At 45.8% G+C, this 14,451-nt stretch overlaps 1 protein-coding gene across 6 annotated transcripts in view; it reads left to right on the top strand.

Moving 5' to 3' along the window:
* Srgap3 (SLIT-ROBO Rho GTPase activating protein 3) overlaps positions 1-14,451 on the top strand; it is a 229,535-nt gene that overhangs the window by 178,060 nt on the left and 37,024 nt on the right. For 4 of the 6 annotated variants that reach the window (XM_006506145.2, XM_030255398.1, NM_080448.4 and 1 more), the window contains exons 10-11: positions 2,494-2,578; positions 9,670-9,697. In XM_006506145.2, coding sequence (XP_006506208.1) covers positions 2,494-2,578; positions 9,670-9,697 — 113 coding nt within the window. Of the gene's footprint in view, positions 1-2,493; positions 2,579-9,669; positions 9,698-12,205; positions 12,293-14,451 lie in introns of all 6 variants that reach the window. The other 2 variants (XM_006506146.2, XM_006506144.2) reach the window with 1 other exon arrangement.

Genomic DNA, 14,451 nt, shown 5'->3' with positions numbered 1-14,451 from the left:
CCCCACAGCTGGATCTCATAGAGGCACTTCACCAACTGAAGCTCTTTTCTCTGTGATAACCCCAGCCTGTGTCATACATACATACATACATACATATGTGTCAAGTTGACACATAAAACCAGCCAGTACAGCTAGTCTTCATGACCTCTGGCAACTACTACTTCTATTAGAGGCCTAAGGGGGAGCAGGAAGTACAAATTGGGATAACTAGAATGTCACCTCTGCAGTAGTACAAAATCTGGGTAACAGAAGAAGGGGCCGAGCCTTGTATATAAAGGAATCTTGTGTCTTTGACCAAGGAAAGACATTATATTTTTTTCTTTATGCTTATATATATTAATATGTATGCATACTGATATGTGTGTGTATACATGTATGCACATGTGTATGGAGGCTGATAGACAACTCAGGTGCCATCCACCTTTTATGTGTGCACCTCACCTCTGGTTTTTATGAATTCTTAGACGTGATAACATCAGAGGTACTGTTTGTTCTAAGCCTACATGGCCAACCTGTAAGTCAACCCTTAGCGAAGGTGTGAATTACCCAGGGCCAGGGCACTTGCTTGAAATTCAAGTGCTTCATGTCCTATCCTCCTCAGCAGAGCTCTGAAATGTGGAAGTTTGAAGGCCCTGTGATTCCTCCCCCGTGAGAAATGAAGGGTTAGAATTGAGGTATCGGAAAGCAGAAATTTTCATGTTGACCTGGTGAGGAGGGTGCTGGTCCTCTGCTACATATCTGTTGATTCACCCTAAGTCTACTCTCAGCTTACCTCCAAGAGATAATGGTGGGGAGAGGGGAGGGTGTCTGGAAATAGACAGGCCTCTACTCCAGGCTGCACAGCGAGGAGCCCAACTCTGTGCTTCTGATTCCTTAGAACAAATATGATCATGCTTTCTCTACCAGCCCTCCAAGGTCATGGAGAGGCATGATTCTGTGTATGTATGTGTGCATGTGTATGTGTGCATGTGTGTATGTGTGTGTGGCACTCAGTGGAATCACATGGCAATGACTTTTAATGAATAAAAGGCCAGATCCTTAGAGTTACGTAGGTCCTTGGAGAAAGAGAGAAGGCATGATAGCCTCCCACTCATCTGAGAAATCCCCCAGGGTGAATGGCAATGTGGCAGTGATATTAGACTTCCCCATTATTTTTTAAAGCAGGCTGTTTCTGACTTGCTTCTTGCTGGCTTCTCTCTGCCATGTTGGGGTACCCTGGTTGGGAAAGTAGGTTTCTGTGTGAGACATTAGCTGATGTATCAGCCACTCACCTCTGTCTCTGTGACTTGATTCTCAGAGTGCCATCAGCAAATGCAACAGGCCAGACATTCTGCCTTTTTCATATTCTGACTCCATGTCCTCTTGCACTGTTGTGACTACAGTCCTGGACCTCAAGCTAGAGATTCTGCTTTCATTATTTTTCAGACAAGATCTTTCTTAGCACAGGCTGGCCTCATGTGTAGCTGAGAATAGCTTTGATTCTCTTTGCACTTAGGGGTGCTGGGATCATAGGCAAGTGCCACTATTCCCAGTTTCTGTGTAGTTAAGCTGGGCAAACACTCTACCACCTCAGCGCCATCACTCCTGCTTCACATTCACCACCAGCATCCGTCCTGTCTGACCTACTGGCATTGCGCTTACTCTGTGGTTCAGTGACTGGGCAGTATTCTGGCGCTGTTGGATAGGGGTGGAGCAAGAGAAGCTGATACCTCTATGGAGATGTGGTTGAGGCCCAGGCAAGTGGTGTGTGTGTGTGTGTGTGTGTGTGTGTGTGTGTGTGTGAGAGAGAGAGAGAGAGAGAGAGAGAGAGAGAGAGAGAGAGAGAGATATCAGCTGTGTTGCTTTTCTGGATGGCTCTCCATCCCTTGTCACTGTTCCATAGCACACCAAATTTGACAAGGACAGTGACCTAGGAGGTAGCCAGAACTCTTTCCTGGTCCCCCTCTTGCCATTCTGTGATGCTTGGGGAAAAGCATTTTGTGTACACTCATCCTTAGCTCATCCGACCAGAAAACTATTCCCCCCAGTATAGTGATGGGAGAAGTCCCATTAGAAGGTTTCCAGTGGCCTACACAGGCCTTCCTCATGTGGAAGAAAGGCTTGTCTTTGGCTCTGCTCTGCTAGCCCTTGGCCTCAGCTGCAGGACCTCTGCTCTCTTCCTTGTTGCTCTGATACTGGATGCATAGTGGAGCTTTGGTGACCAGAGGAGCCTTTCACCTTGTGCTGCCCACAGTCCTCACTGTAGAATTGGCCACCACCACTGCCATAGTCTCCTGCCTCTTGCGTACACAATCCAACTTACAAGACCTGAGGATCCCTAAGAATTAGCCACTTGGAAGAGCTTCAAACAGGTGCAGAGGCCTACCTGTCCCCATACCAGGTCCCTGGGTAGCCTGATCTCTCTTTGGTTTCCCTGTCAGGAAGATGACATGAAGACCCTGTCATCACTTGACTATGTGACCTTAACCTTCCTTATGCCCATGTGTCTTACAGAAATTTAAAGAATATGTGAATGGCAGTAACCTCATCACCAAGCTGCAAGCCAAGCATGACTTACTCAAGCAGACCCTGGGTGAAGGTGAGTTGATGCTGGAGAGCCCAAGAGGGACTACTATATGGCCTGGAGCTGCTGAGCCACCTCAGCTCATTCAGCACCGGACAGGGAAAGACCTGATGCTGGACTCTTGTGCCTTCACTAGACAGGTTGGAAAAACTGCCTTGGTACAGGGGCTGGGATGAGTCCTGTGTGGCTGTAAGAAAGGGCAAGGCCAAGGGGTGGATGGGTCCCCATAAGTAGGAGGTGGGACTCCAAGGACACAGGGACAAGTGTTTCTCAGCACGTCAGGAAAAGTGTTGGAGAGCCTCACCAAGGTTCTAGATCCAGAGAAGAAAAATAAATACATGGTATGGTTTAGTCGTTAAGAGGCCAGAAAATTAGGTCTGAAGCAACCAAGCTTCCAATGGTATTGGAGTATTCCCAGCTATTCCAAAAACACAGGGAGGTCCTGGGTCTGTTTCTTTGACCCCATCCAAAATCCTACGCTCCTTTAGTGTGCTCCAGCTATGTTGGGAAAGCTTAAAACTTCAAGCTTAGTCCTGCTGTCTTCAAGTCTCCATGTAGAAACGTTACCCAGCATAGGGTATAAAACATTTCTATTAACCTCAAGAATGTCCACGCATCCCTTTTTAGTCAGTCTCTCCGTTCTCTGCCAATAGAAATCTCTGATCTGATTCTCTTCTCTCTCTCTCTCTCTCTCTCTCTCTCTCTCTCTCTCTCTCTCACACACACACACACACACACACACACACATACAACCTCACTCCCCACTCTACCTTCTCTTTGTTTTTCTAGGTTCTGACTATATAGACCAGCATGATTTTAACTTTATAAACCTCCTGCCTCAGGCTTGCAAAGTGCTAAAATTTCAAGTGTGGAGGAGTTAGCTGCAGTGAGCTTTGCCTTCATCTGTTAAGTTCCTCCCCTCCTGACCTCTAAGGATTGGACCAGTGTTGAGAAGGTCAAGTCAGTGTGAGTGACTTGGTGACTACTAGTGTTTTGAAATTAAGATTTCCTAGGCTTAGAAGCCCAAGTACTTTTTAAAAAAAAATCCAAGGTCCTGGTTGGATCCTTGGTCTGTGGGATAGAAAGGTTTCTGTTCCCTGCTCCCCTCTGAGTGCTAACCCATTTCTATCCTTGTCTGCATGGCCTTCATGTGATCATAATGTTTGGCTGGCATGGCTCCTAGTCCATTTGGTCTTCCAGGTTTTATCAACTGTGTCTCACACTGAGATTGTCATGGGGTCCACTTAAATCCAACCAACAAATCCAGGTCAATGCAGATGACAAAAATTTATTGTAATCAAGCAGCTACTGATGGATCAGGGCAACAGAACAGACTCAGGAGCTGAACTACAACCCTGAAGAAACATTGGACAGCATATTTAAAGTATGACACCATGAAGCAAGGAGTAGTAGAGTGGGCTGTAGTATCATCTAATCATATTTTGACATAAGGTATTGAGCAAGGGAGTGTCCATCAATCAGGATAGGAGTTGGTTCCTAGGCCTGGGAACATAAACTTAGTTTGACCCTGGCAGCAAGATGGAGAAGTTGTCCCTGACATGTCTGGACTCAGACAACTGTTTCTTTATAATAGAAGCTATTCCGCTATTGGGAAGTCCCCAGCTCCCCTGAACCTGGGACCTTGACTTTACTTTCTCCCTATGATTAAATGAGTCTAAAAATGAAATGGCAGTATTTAGAAAAAGTTTCTTGTGCATGTTACCAATGAGATGTGACCTCTGGAGTCTCCTTTCCGAGTTTTGAGCTGGTTGGCAAGAATAACTCTGAGAAAATGATGCTTCCGAATGGAGGAACAGCTAAGAACCACCTAGAAGCCCCATGGTGTGATTTTTAGCAAGTCACCTACAGAAAAGCCCAATGTGCTTCCTTTGACATTAGGGACAGATCGTAGTAGACTGGTCATTTCTACGAAAGTTTTCTTTGTATAAATGAATATTTTATTTAGAATGGGTTTTAATTTACATAGAAATTGAAAAAAATGGTATCATTCTCATAGGGTCAACCCTCAATTCCCCTTTATTAACATCTTATATTACTATGGTATGTCACAATTAGTGCTATTAATAATTTTTTTTTGAGACAGGATCTTATACATCCCAGACTGGCCTCAAACTTGATATATAACCTTGAATTCAAGGATAGCCATGCATTTGTAATCCTTCTGCCCCTGGCTCCCCAGAGCTCTCCAAGCCTGTGCTGCCACCATGTCTTTCTTTGATATACTAATACAAAGTTAATAAAGCACTGAATAACTGAAAAAGAAAAAGACAAACTAAGTTTACACCAAGATGCTGTTCATATTGCATAGCTATGATCTAATAAAGGCATGTTGTGGGTTCTTAGGGCACTGAGTAAGGCAACCAGAATTTGAGCTGAGCAGACAGACAGAGCTCAGAGCCTTATCAAATCCACTCTTATAAATTATTATTTTTTTTGAGACAGGATCTCACTATGAAGCTTTGTCTGGCCTGGAGCTTGCTCTGTAGACCAGGCTGGACTTAAACTCACAGAGATCCACCTGCCTCTGCCTCCCCAGTGCTGGCATTAAAGGTGTGCACCACTCTGCCAGGCCTATTCTAAAATGTAATCTCCAAGTCACCTCAGCTCCACCTGAGCAGTTTGGATCGATACCTAAGTACAGGCAGGGTTAGGGTGTGGTTAGGCCTCATCACTGGTCTACACCTGCCATCAGAGCTATTTCATGTTGCTAGAGATGAAATGAAAACATTTAAAAAAAAGAGATGAGCTGGAGAGATGTCTCAGAGGTTATGAGCACTGACTGCTCTCCCAGAGGTCCTGAGTCCAATTCCCAGCACTTACATGGTGGCTCTCAACCATCTGTAATGGAATCTGATGCCCTCTTCTGGTGTGTCTGAAGACAGCCATAGTGTACTTATATATATGAAATGAATAAATAAATCTTTAAAAAATGAGAAATATGGTCCTCAGAAATATTCAAAAGTATTCACGCTGGGTTTGTTGTTGTTATTTCAGGGATGTTTGTTTGTTTGTTTGTTTGTTTCATGATGTCATATGTCTCCATTTCTCCTAAGCACCCCTTTGACAGTGTGACTCAAGGAACCTGCCAGTTAGAAGAAAATGTCCTTCCAGGTCATTTTCATTTACAAGCAAATTTTTGTTCCCCTAAGACAGGGTTTCTCTGTGTAGCCCTGACTGTCCTGGAACTCAATCTGTAGACCAAGCTGGCCTTGAACTCTCAGAGATCCCCCTGCCTCTGCCTCCCAAGTCCTGGGATTAAAGGTGAGCGCCACCATGCCTGGCCAACTAGTGAATGTTTCAAAGGCGGCTAAGTACTCATCAGGCTGGCATTGCTGTTCTTGAGAGCACACACTCACAGTCCACACTGTCTTGTGTGGTAGTGTCATTTTATTGCCCAGAGAATTTGGTTTGTTGTTGTCTCTGAATCTTTTACCTGTGACCTCCCTGTCACTCTGGGCATGGGTCTTCTGTAAGTTCCTACCTGTGTTTCTACCTGGGATGCTAGCACATTTCTACTTTGCTGAAGGTCTTAAGTGTTAGTAGTTTATTGTCTGTAACAGAGATGGAACATAGCTTAGTCAGACCCAAGCCTAACAGCCTATCATAAAACTAAACAGTCCCCTGGACTCAGGTACCAACTATATTTTATAATATGTTTCTAAAACCCCAATGATCTCTGATTGTAAAGACAATGCTTTAAAAAGAAACTTGGCTGATATTTGTTAGAAATGATAATTCATATCTCTAAATAGGTTGCCCGTGGGTTTCCAGAGAGCAAGGATGCAGACAGAAAGCTGAAGGGTCCCAGAGGAGGGTCCACCTTGACTGTTTTAGGTCATTCAAGGCCATGACCTAAACCTTTGCTTCCTACCTTCTTGCTTCACACAGCTGTCTTCCATATATCCAAAAGCACAGACTGACAGGGCTATGCCACGACACACGGACAGATGGGGTTCCATCCTCACAGGGCACAGCTAACTACCTCAGTCAACCAGCTGCATACAAGCATTATGTAACAATGAGGAGATCCTCTGAGAAATAGGTTAGGCAACTCTATCACCATATTAATATCACAAGCAGTTCTGACACAAACCCAAGGCTGACTATTCCCACAGGGCATATGATGCATGTGTGAGATCACATTAAGAGATTAATGCAAACACAAGAGAAAATGACATAATCAAGAATGACTGAAACACAAGCTGAGGGTGCTTTCGGTATAACACACCATGCTGTGTTACAGCAAACTCATGTTTTTAGGAGAAGAAAAGATGTTTTCTAAAGTAGCATAAACAGTAGATATCACTTATCAGTATCAAGTGTTAAGTGTACAAAGTTTAGTGTGCTCTAATTTTATAAGGACAGTGTAGTAGGTGTGTTTACACCATTGTGACCACCATGGGAATGTGCTATACCATCATGACCTCATGAGGTCATCTCTAGACGTGTATTGCAGCTTCACTCTGACCCTAGAAGTTCATATTCACAATCTACCTTGTACCTGAGAAGGTTCCAGCTGTGTGAAAAGATGGGCAAGAGGGGTCAGGACAGAGGAAATAGTGTGTGACACTGTGAGGAGCCCATAGCAAGCCCACGGAAGAGTGGGCCATTTGGAAACCAAAAGAAGGAGCAGGAATTGCCTTACTCTGTGCTAAGGGTAGCAGTTGGATGCAGCCCTGAGGAAAAGGGTATGTGTTATGGCTGGCCATCCTTACCCAGAACAATCTCAGGCCATCGTGAAGCCTTTTCATGGGATGCTGTGGGTTCTCCCAAGTCACTGCATGATGATTTAACCGGAGTCTCATGAGTCTATGCAGCAGACCCCAGACACACAAGCAGATTAAACAGAATACATTTGCCTGCTCTACCTGACTTCTCCCCTGCCCTGGCTGGATCTTTGGCTTCAGTTCAAACTTCTGCAGTACACCCTGTCACCTGCCAGGCCTTTGGTCAGGGGCTGAGGAACAATATATGTCTGTATGTTCCATGTTCTATTCTCAGATCTCAGGTTACCATCTTCCCCCTTCATTTCTTTCTTTCTAGCCCCACACTACCTTGCATTCCTTAGGGGAGAATGCTTCTGTTCTTTCTTAAAAACAAACAAGGAAACAAAACCTTAGGGGCTGGGGATTTAGCTCAGCTGGTAGAGTACTTGCCTACCATGCATAAACCCTGGGTTCTAGCCCCAGAGTGGCATGAAAACCTAGTCAATGGCAGGTGGAGGCAGCAGGATCCAAAGTTCAAAGTCGTCCTACTTTGCATAATGAGTTTGAGGTGAGACACTCCCCCAACAACAACAACAACAACAATAAAACAAGCAACACAAAACAAACCCTCATATGAACATTAGTCAGATTCTAGTCTAGAGCTGTATCTCCAAGGTGAAGGCCGTGGGCCGTGATAAGCGAATATAGAAAGAAGAGAAACAGAGGAGCTCTAAGGAGACCCTTGTCTACTCCAGGTGGAGGAAACTCTACTCTGCATCCTGCTTTTCAGCTGGGATGCAAAAGGCTAGTGAGAGGCAGCTCTGCAAATGTCATGGGCAAGACAAGCCCAGCAAACAAAGACCAACATGGAGCCCTAGAAGAGAAATCTATGACAGAGCATCATGGCCGGAGGACGAAGGAGTCTTTGTACATGTAACAGTTTGCAGAGTCCCCTGGAACCTTGAATAGCTAATGAATACAGAGACAGGGACCCTAGAAAGCAAGAGGAAGATGAAACTTGCTCTGGCTAAAACTCGTTCTTTCACTGCTGAATTGGGAATATATTGTATTGAACTAGGAGGTGCACTTAGAAAGCAAGAGATGGTAGGAACCTGGGCCAAGATGGTGGTGTTGAAATAGAGTGAAATGGGCCATTGAGGTTAAGAAGGAAAGAGAGCTTTGAAGAGCCTTTCTCTGACTTCCAACCGAAGTGGCTAAGTGATGTCCACTTACGGAAATGTTGAAGACTTGGGCACGAGTAGTTTAAGGACAGGGGAAGAGCATTTTGGGGAACAAAGAATGAAGTTCTTGGAGGGCAGTGTTGTGTGACTCATCCCATATAGGGAAACCCCAGCAGAACAAAGTACAGCTAGGACCAAAGTCCAACTTGGCGAAATGATGAATTTTATTGGGGTTCCTTACAGGAATATGGGTGAAGGATTACTTATAGGAACAGAAATGGCTCAAAGACAACTGTATCACCAAGGCCAATGCCAGCTCCAGTGACAGCTCACAAAGCTGGGAACCTAGAGTGTACTGCACAGCCTGCAGGCAGCTCAATGGGTTGGAGTGTCTTTTCCAAGTGCCTCCCTGCCAGTTTCTGCCTCTTCCAGGCTGGTCTTTTCTCAAGTCTTCTTTGCAGCTTGGTTCCCAATCTAAGAGGGACTCAGCTTTTGTTTACTCTGGCAAGGAGGGCCCTAGTGAATCTGTTTAGTTTCAGGGTCTCCCTGAAGCTATTTGGAGCTGTTCATCTTCCTGCCTAAGGAGCTTTCTTGTGGGGTGGAATGTTTCAAGCTGGGAGGAAACTGTAACACAACAGGTTGTTATTGACAAGTAGGCAAGGAAACTGTAGTCTGGTCACACAGCGAAATATTACTCAGCCATAAAAATAAATGACCTCAGAAGCAGGTGGATTTCTGAGTTTGAGGCCAACCTGGTCTACAAAGTGAGTTCCAGGACAGCCAGGACTATACAGAGAAACCCTGTCTCGAAAAACCAATAAATAAATAAATAAATAAATAAATAAATAAATACATACATACATACATACATACATATAAACAAACAAACAAATAAATAAAATGACCTACTGAATCATGCTGTATGGATAAACCTCAGACAAATTACCGTAAGCTAAAGAAGACAGCTTCAGGAGAGAAACCACAAGGAGAGGGATTCTCTTTCTAGGAAATGCCTATCAAACCTGCAGAGACAGAAAGAGTAGCAGTTGCCTAGGACATGGGGGCAGGATTAAAGAATGACTGTAGATGCATACATGAGATCTGTCTATTGTTGTTTTAAGGGAAAGAAAGTTCTCAGCTTAAAACAATGACCAAAGCCAAGGAAATATCAACATGCAATTTTGTTTTCTTTCCCCAGGGGAGAGAGCAGAGTGCGGCACGACCAGGTGAGAGCCGGGGAATCTGTGTCCTTTGTAATGGCTGCCTGAAGACTGAGGGGATGAGGTGGGAGGGTGGGAGGGTGGGAGGGTGGGAGGGTGGGAGGGTGGAGGTATAGGGTGAAGACAGCCTGCTGGGAGCCAGGGACACTGGATAGTCCTCACCTTTGGGGCCACCGGGGTGATGGGAGAGGGGGCAGTGGCTCCTGAGGCTGTATTGCTTGCTTTAGACTGGCAAAACCATGCACGCTCCTGTAGGCTGGCCACAGGGAACTTTCATAGCTGCTGAGGGGCAGTGGAAGAGAGTTGATTTCAGGGTGGCTAAAGGTGCTAGCAGAGGCTTTAGGCTGCAGAGCTGCTGTTTTCTTCTTTTGGATGTTACATGGCCACTGCCCACACTGCTCGTTAGGCGCTGCAGGTCCAGGCTGGGTCCTCAGTTGCTAAGGCTTTGGGGTTGGCTGATGCTATGCCCAGATGACCACGCGCATGCTGCTTACACACGGACGTGTACCCAGATTACCTCCCACCCTAAACCCCTGTACTGCCCATCATACTTTGGCTTGAAGTTTAGTGGGAACTTGGATGCACTGACTAGGCCAGTAAGATAGGGAACCCAGGCTTCCTCCTGGCTCCTTCCGCATCTTCCTTTGTGCTTCCCCTGAGCACACCAGAGCCAGTGACCACTTCCACTCAGCAGTCTTCAGCCTTTCACAGGCATTAGATGCCTAAGCAGCCAGTGCTGCCCTGGTGTCTGGATTTTCAACAGGAATCTAGCATTTGGCCCAGAGATCCGCCCTCTATCGTGTGTGGCAGTTGGTAGCTACTTTTTTTTTTTAACCTCGTTTTGAGATGGGGCAAGGGGCTCAGTGACCCAGTGACACTCTACTTCCAAACCAGTCCTTTCCAATGGCTCAGAATCCTGAAAAGCTGTCCTACTTGGCAACAGCAAAGATGACCCTTGAACTCTTCCCTGCTCCTGGGGAAGCAAGTGGGCGTGGCAAAGGCTTGGGAAGCTGTGGGATTTAAATATGTTGGACCTGGAGATTTAGAGCTTTCCAGGAATCCAGATGTTCATCTGGCCCAGGCAGTTTGGAAACAATGAGATGATTCACAGGCAAGGACCGTCCCACGTGTGGAACAGCAGTTGCTCAGGTCACATTTGAAAAACCCAAATTTGTTACTCTTTTTATTTTTTTCTGGTAAGAGAGTATTGCTATAAAACTCAGAGAACTTTATACCAAAGTGGGATGAATTGGGCCGTGTCTTCCTGCCTCCTAATCTGTAAGATGCAGGCAGGACATTGCTCCAGCAGACTATGGGGTCGGGGTGGAGAAGAGCCATAATATATCCCTTGGCCAGGTCTTAGGCTCCCCCAGCCCCAAGAAAGCCCAGGAAATAGATAGATAGATAGATAGATAGATAGATAGATAGATAGATAGATAGATAGATAGATAGATAGATAGATAGAGACAGACAGACAGACAGACAGACAGACAGACAGACAGACAGATTTGAGAGTTCTAGAAAAGTCAGGGCTAAACAGAAAAACCCTATCTCAAAAAAAGAAAAAAAAAAACCAAAAAAACCCAAACCCCTATATATACATATTTTTTTAAACCGTCTGAAATACTGTCTTCTACAATTGCTTTGGCCTAGGGATTGGGAAGTCGAAGTTTGGATGACTAGACCTCCCACTTAGGCATCCTGTCCCAAATTTCAGACCTAGCCAGATATTTTCTGGCTCATTATTGAGCTTGTGGACCTCACTGTCAACCTGAAAGTGGTTTTAAAATGAGTCCCAGAGGCCCCGGATGATCTGTCTCTGCACCTCGGCTGTGTCGACAGTAGATTCTCACAGTCAGAGGCATCTGGGACCCTCGTCCGTGCAGGTTCCCTCAGCCAACTTGCTCTTGCCCTTGTCTAGTTGGCCTCTTTCTCACACTTAAAGCCAGATTTGTGAACGGCCTCAATTCACCGTAGCCCCGCTGTTCTCAAAGCTGTTCAGCAGTTCCTATAGGCAGACCAGATGTGCTAATGGACTTTGAAGAATTGATTAAAAACGGCAAAGTGAGATGCAAACACCAGTTCTTGATCATTATGATTTGAAAGGAGATCAGCTTCCTTAAGCAGGTTGACAAGAGGCCCGAGTCCTTATGTGAAGGGAGATGTCACGACCTATCAGATGCAGCTCAGTTTATATCCAACTTCAGTCAGCTTCCAAGAATCCACAAGCCCTTGAACATCAGTGTTGACACCATTTTGGATACTGACACCCACATCTGTTGGGTTGTTTGGGGGAATTCTTAATCTCTCGCTTTTTGTCGCAGACTAATTCTGAGGCCACGCCTGTGTTGCCAGCATATGCTAATTTTCATCCCAGCTGAAAGGCAGAGAGGGGCCATTGCCATTGTCTCTGGTATCCTTCTCTCCTCTCTGTGGCTTGCTCCTGTTTTCCCTTCTCTCTCTCTTTCCTTTTTTTGTTTTGTTTTGTTTTGTTTTTGCTCTGCAACTGAGCAGCAGAAGAGATGGAAGGCTTAGGCTGCCCCACTTTCCTTGGCTGAGCTGCCCCCCTGCTCCCCACTTTGTGCCCCACCCAGCATTCCAGTAAGTTGATACAGATTTGGTGTCATTCAAAGTTGGGATAGCTACGTTTCCTTGTCAGAGATTCCAGCCACTCCCCAGTGCACCATGGGGTGGGGAAAGAGGCCTTCATTTTCTTTTATACTCTGGACTTGGCAGGAAAAACCTGGGGAAGCATATCCTGCTCCTAGAGCTTTCGACTCTGCCTTTTCAGTGCCTGTGCCAAGATCCCCATTCTTGCCGGCCTCGAGAGATGGATAGACAGTTAGCAAGATCCCTCTCTCTACTTCATACCTGTGATGGAGCTTCCAGTAGGAAGAACTGCATTCCACTCCACTCCCGGCTCTTGATAGATCCCATCTGCGTAGCCACTGGCAAATTTCTTAATTTCCTGTGGGCTCCTTGGCCTCCCAGACTTGCGAGGGGGTTAATCATGCAATGTGGGAGAAGTGTCTCCAGAGCCCACAGTACTAGGAAAACAAAAATGGTGGCATTGCCATCCTCCTTATTCTTCATCCCTAAATTTGGATCCTGTGGCTTTGTGTCATATTTTTTTTTTCTCTTGGCTTTTACATTTGAAAATTCAAAAGCAGAGAGCCACTATATGAGATTCCCCCTCCCTGTTTTCACACATTCTCAAAAAAGATGTAGTATTTTTTTACAAAAAGGAAATGACATGGACTTAGCTAACCAAATTCACATCCGTCCGAGATGGGCTGGAGATAATCCTGCCAGCTGTTTCTCCTCAGAGTTTGGATTGTGCTGTTCTTTTGGTGCCCTTGATTGGGTGGCATGCTGTTTGGACTTTGCCCGTTTGCCCATGCATGTCCTGGAGCTAGCAGCCTTTGCTCAACACTTAGAAACATTCTGGAGGACTTGGCTAGAGTGTCCTGTATGGCTGGGCTGCTGAAGGACATGGGCACAGGAAGCCCAAGGGAGAGAGGCAGGGCAAGCCTCCTTCGTGTTGGTTGGTTCCACAGTCCATATAATTCTTGCCTGTGTGGGCTGAGGATATACTTTAGTTGGTAGAATGCTTGCTTAGCATGCACGAGGCCATGAGTTCAGTTGCTAACACCACATTAAACCCAGTGCAAAGGTGCATGCCTATAATCCCAGCACTGAAAGGATGGAGGCAGGAGGATCAGGAGTATGACGTCATACTCGGCTACATAGCAAGCTTGAGGCCACCCTGGACTTTATGAGATCCTGTCTCAGAAACAAACAGAAGATTCTTGCCAATACACAGAAGTCAATCAAGACTTGGAGAAGGGGCAAGTCTTTGCTTCTCATATATGCCCGTTATCTGCCTGGCTGAATATACACTCATTGTTCCCATAGCTTGAGCCAAACCATTTGAAAGTAAGCTGCCTCATTTGGGAAGGGTGCTTCCTCCAAACTTTCTAAAATCCCTTTCCCTGAAGGTCCCCAGTGTTGAGTCGGGCCAGTTTGTGTAAGGAAATGAGCAAAGAAGCCAGTCCAGGCCCATGCATGGCGAGCAATTGTGGACACGGGTCTGGTGTCTGTGGCCATTTCATTGCTCCTGGTGGACTGTGGTATCAGGACTCCCCTCCCTGTGGCTGACAGCAGAACCCAGGGAATGGAGATCCGAAAGCAAAGCAAGACACTTTCAACCTGACTCCTGCCATGGACTGATGGGGCAGACACGTCTGCAGCTAGAAATGGCATGATGTCCTGGCACTATGCCCATGACTTGAAACGTAAAAGACAAACAAACAAATTAATAAACAAACAAACTCACTTCCTTGGAGGGGAAGTGGGTAGAGGTGGGTGGGTCTGACTCACTGCTCTTTTTCTCTGAGCCTTAGTTTCTGTAGAATAGAGCCACGTGTAATAGGAAGACACCGGGTTAAGTGTGGTAATGGGTTTGACAGCGCTCTGATCCAAAATGTTCTTGACCGATGAGTGGGATAACATCCCAGGCCACCTACGGATCCTAAAGAAGGAGCAGCTTGCATCCTGACATCTATCTGTCTAGCTCTCAGATCCATGCAACAAAGATGAGTCATATGCCTTTGAAATGCCAAGAGGCATCAGGAAGAGAGTGCCCTTGGTACACTGGGAGTTGGGCCTTGGTGACAGATTTAAGCCGATATTATGAAAAATTAACCCTTTTGATGATGCTTGAAAGTCTCTTGCTTTCTTGGGCTACAGATGACACCTTT

This window comes from Mus musculus, chromosome 6 (assembly GCF_000001635.26).
Source record: "Mus musculus strain C57BL/6J chromosome 6, GRCm38.p6 C57BL/6J".
NCBI classification, from domain to species: Eukaryota; Metazoa; Chordata; class Mammalia; order Rodentia; family Muridae; genus Mus; species Mus musculus.
The sequence above is the reverse complement of the archived record's forward strand: the minus strand, read 5'-3'. Positions and strand labels throughout refer to the sequence as shown.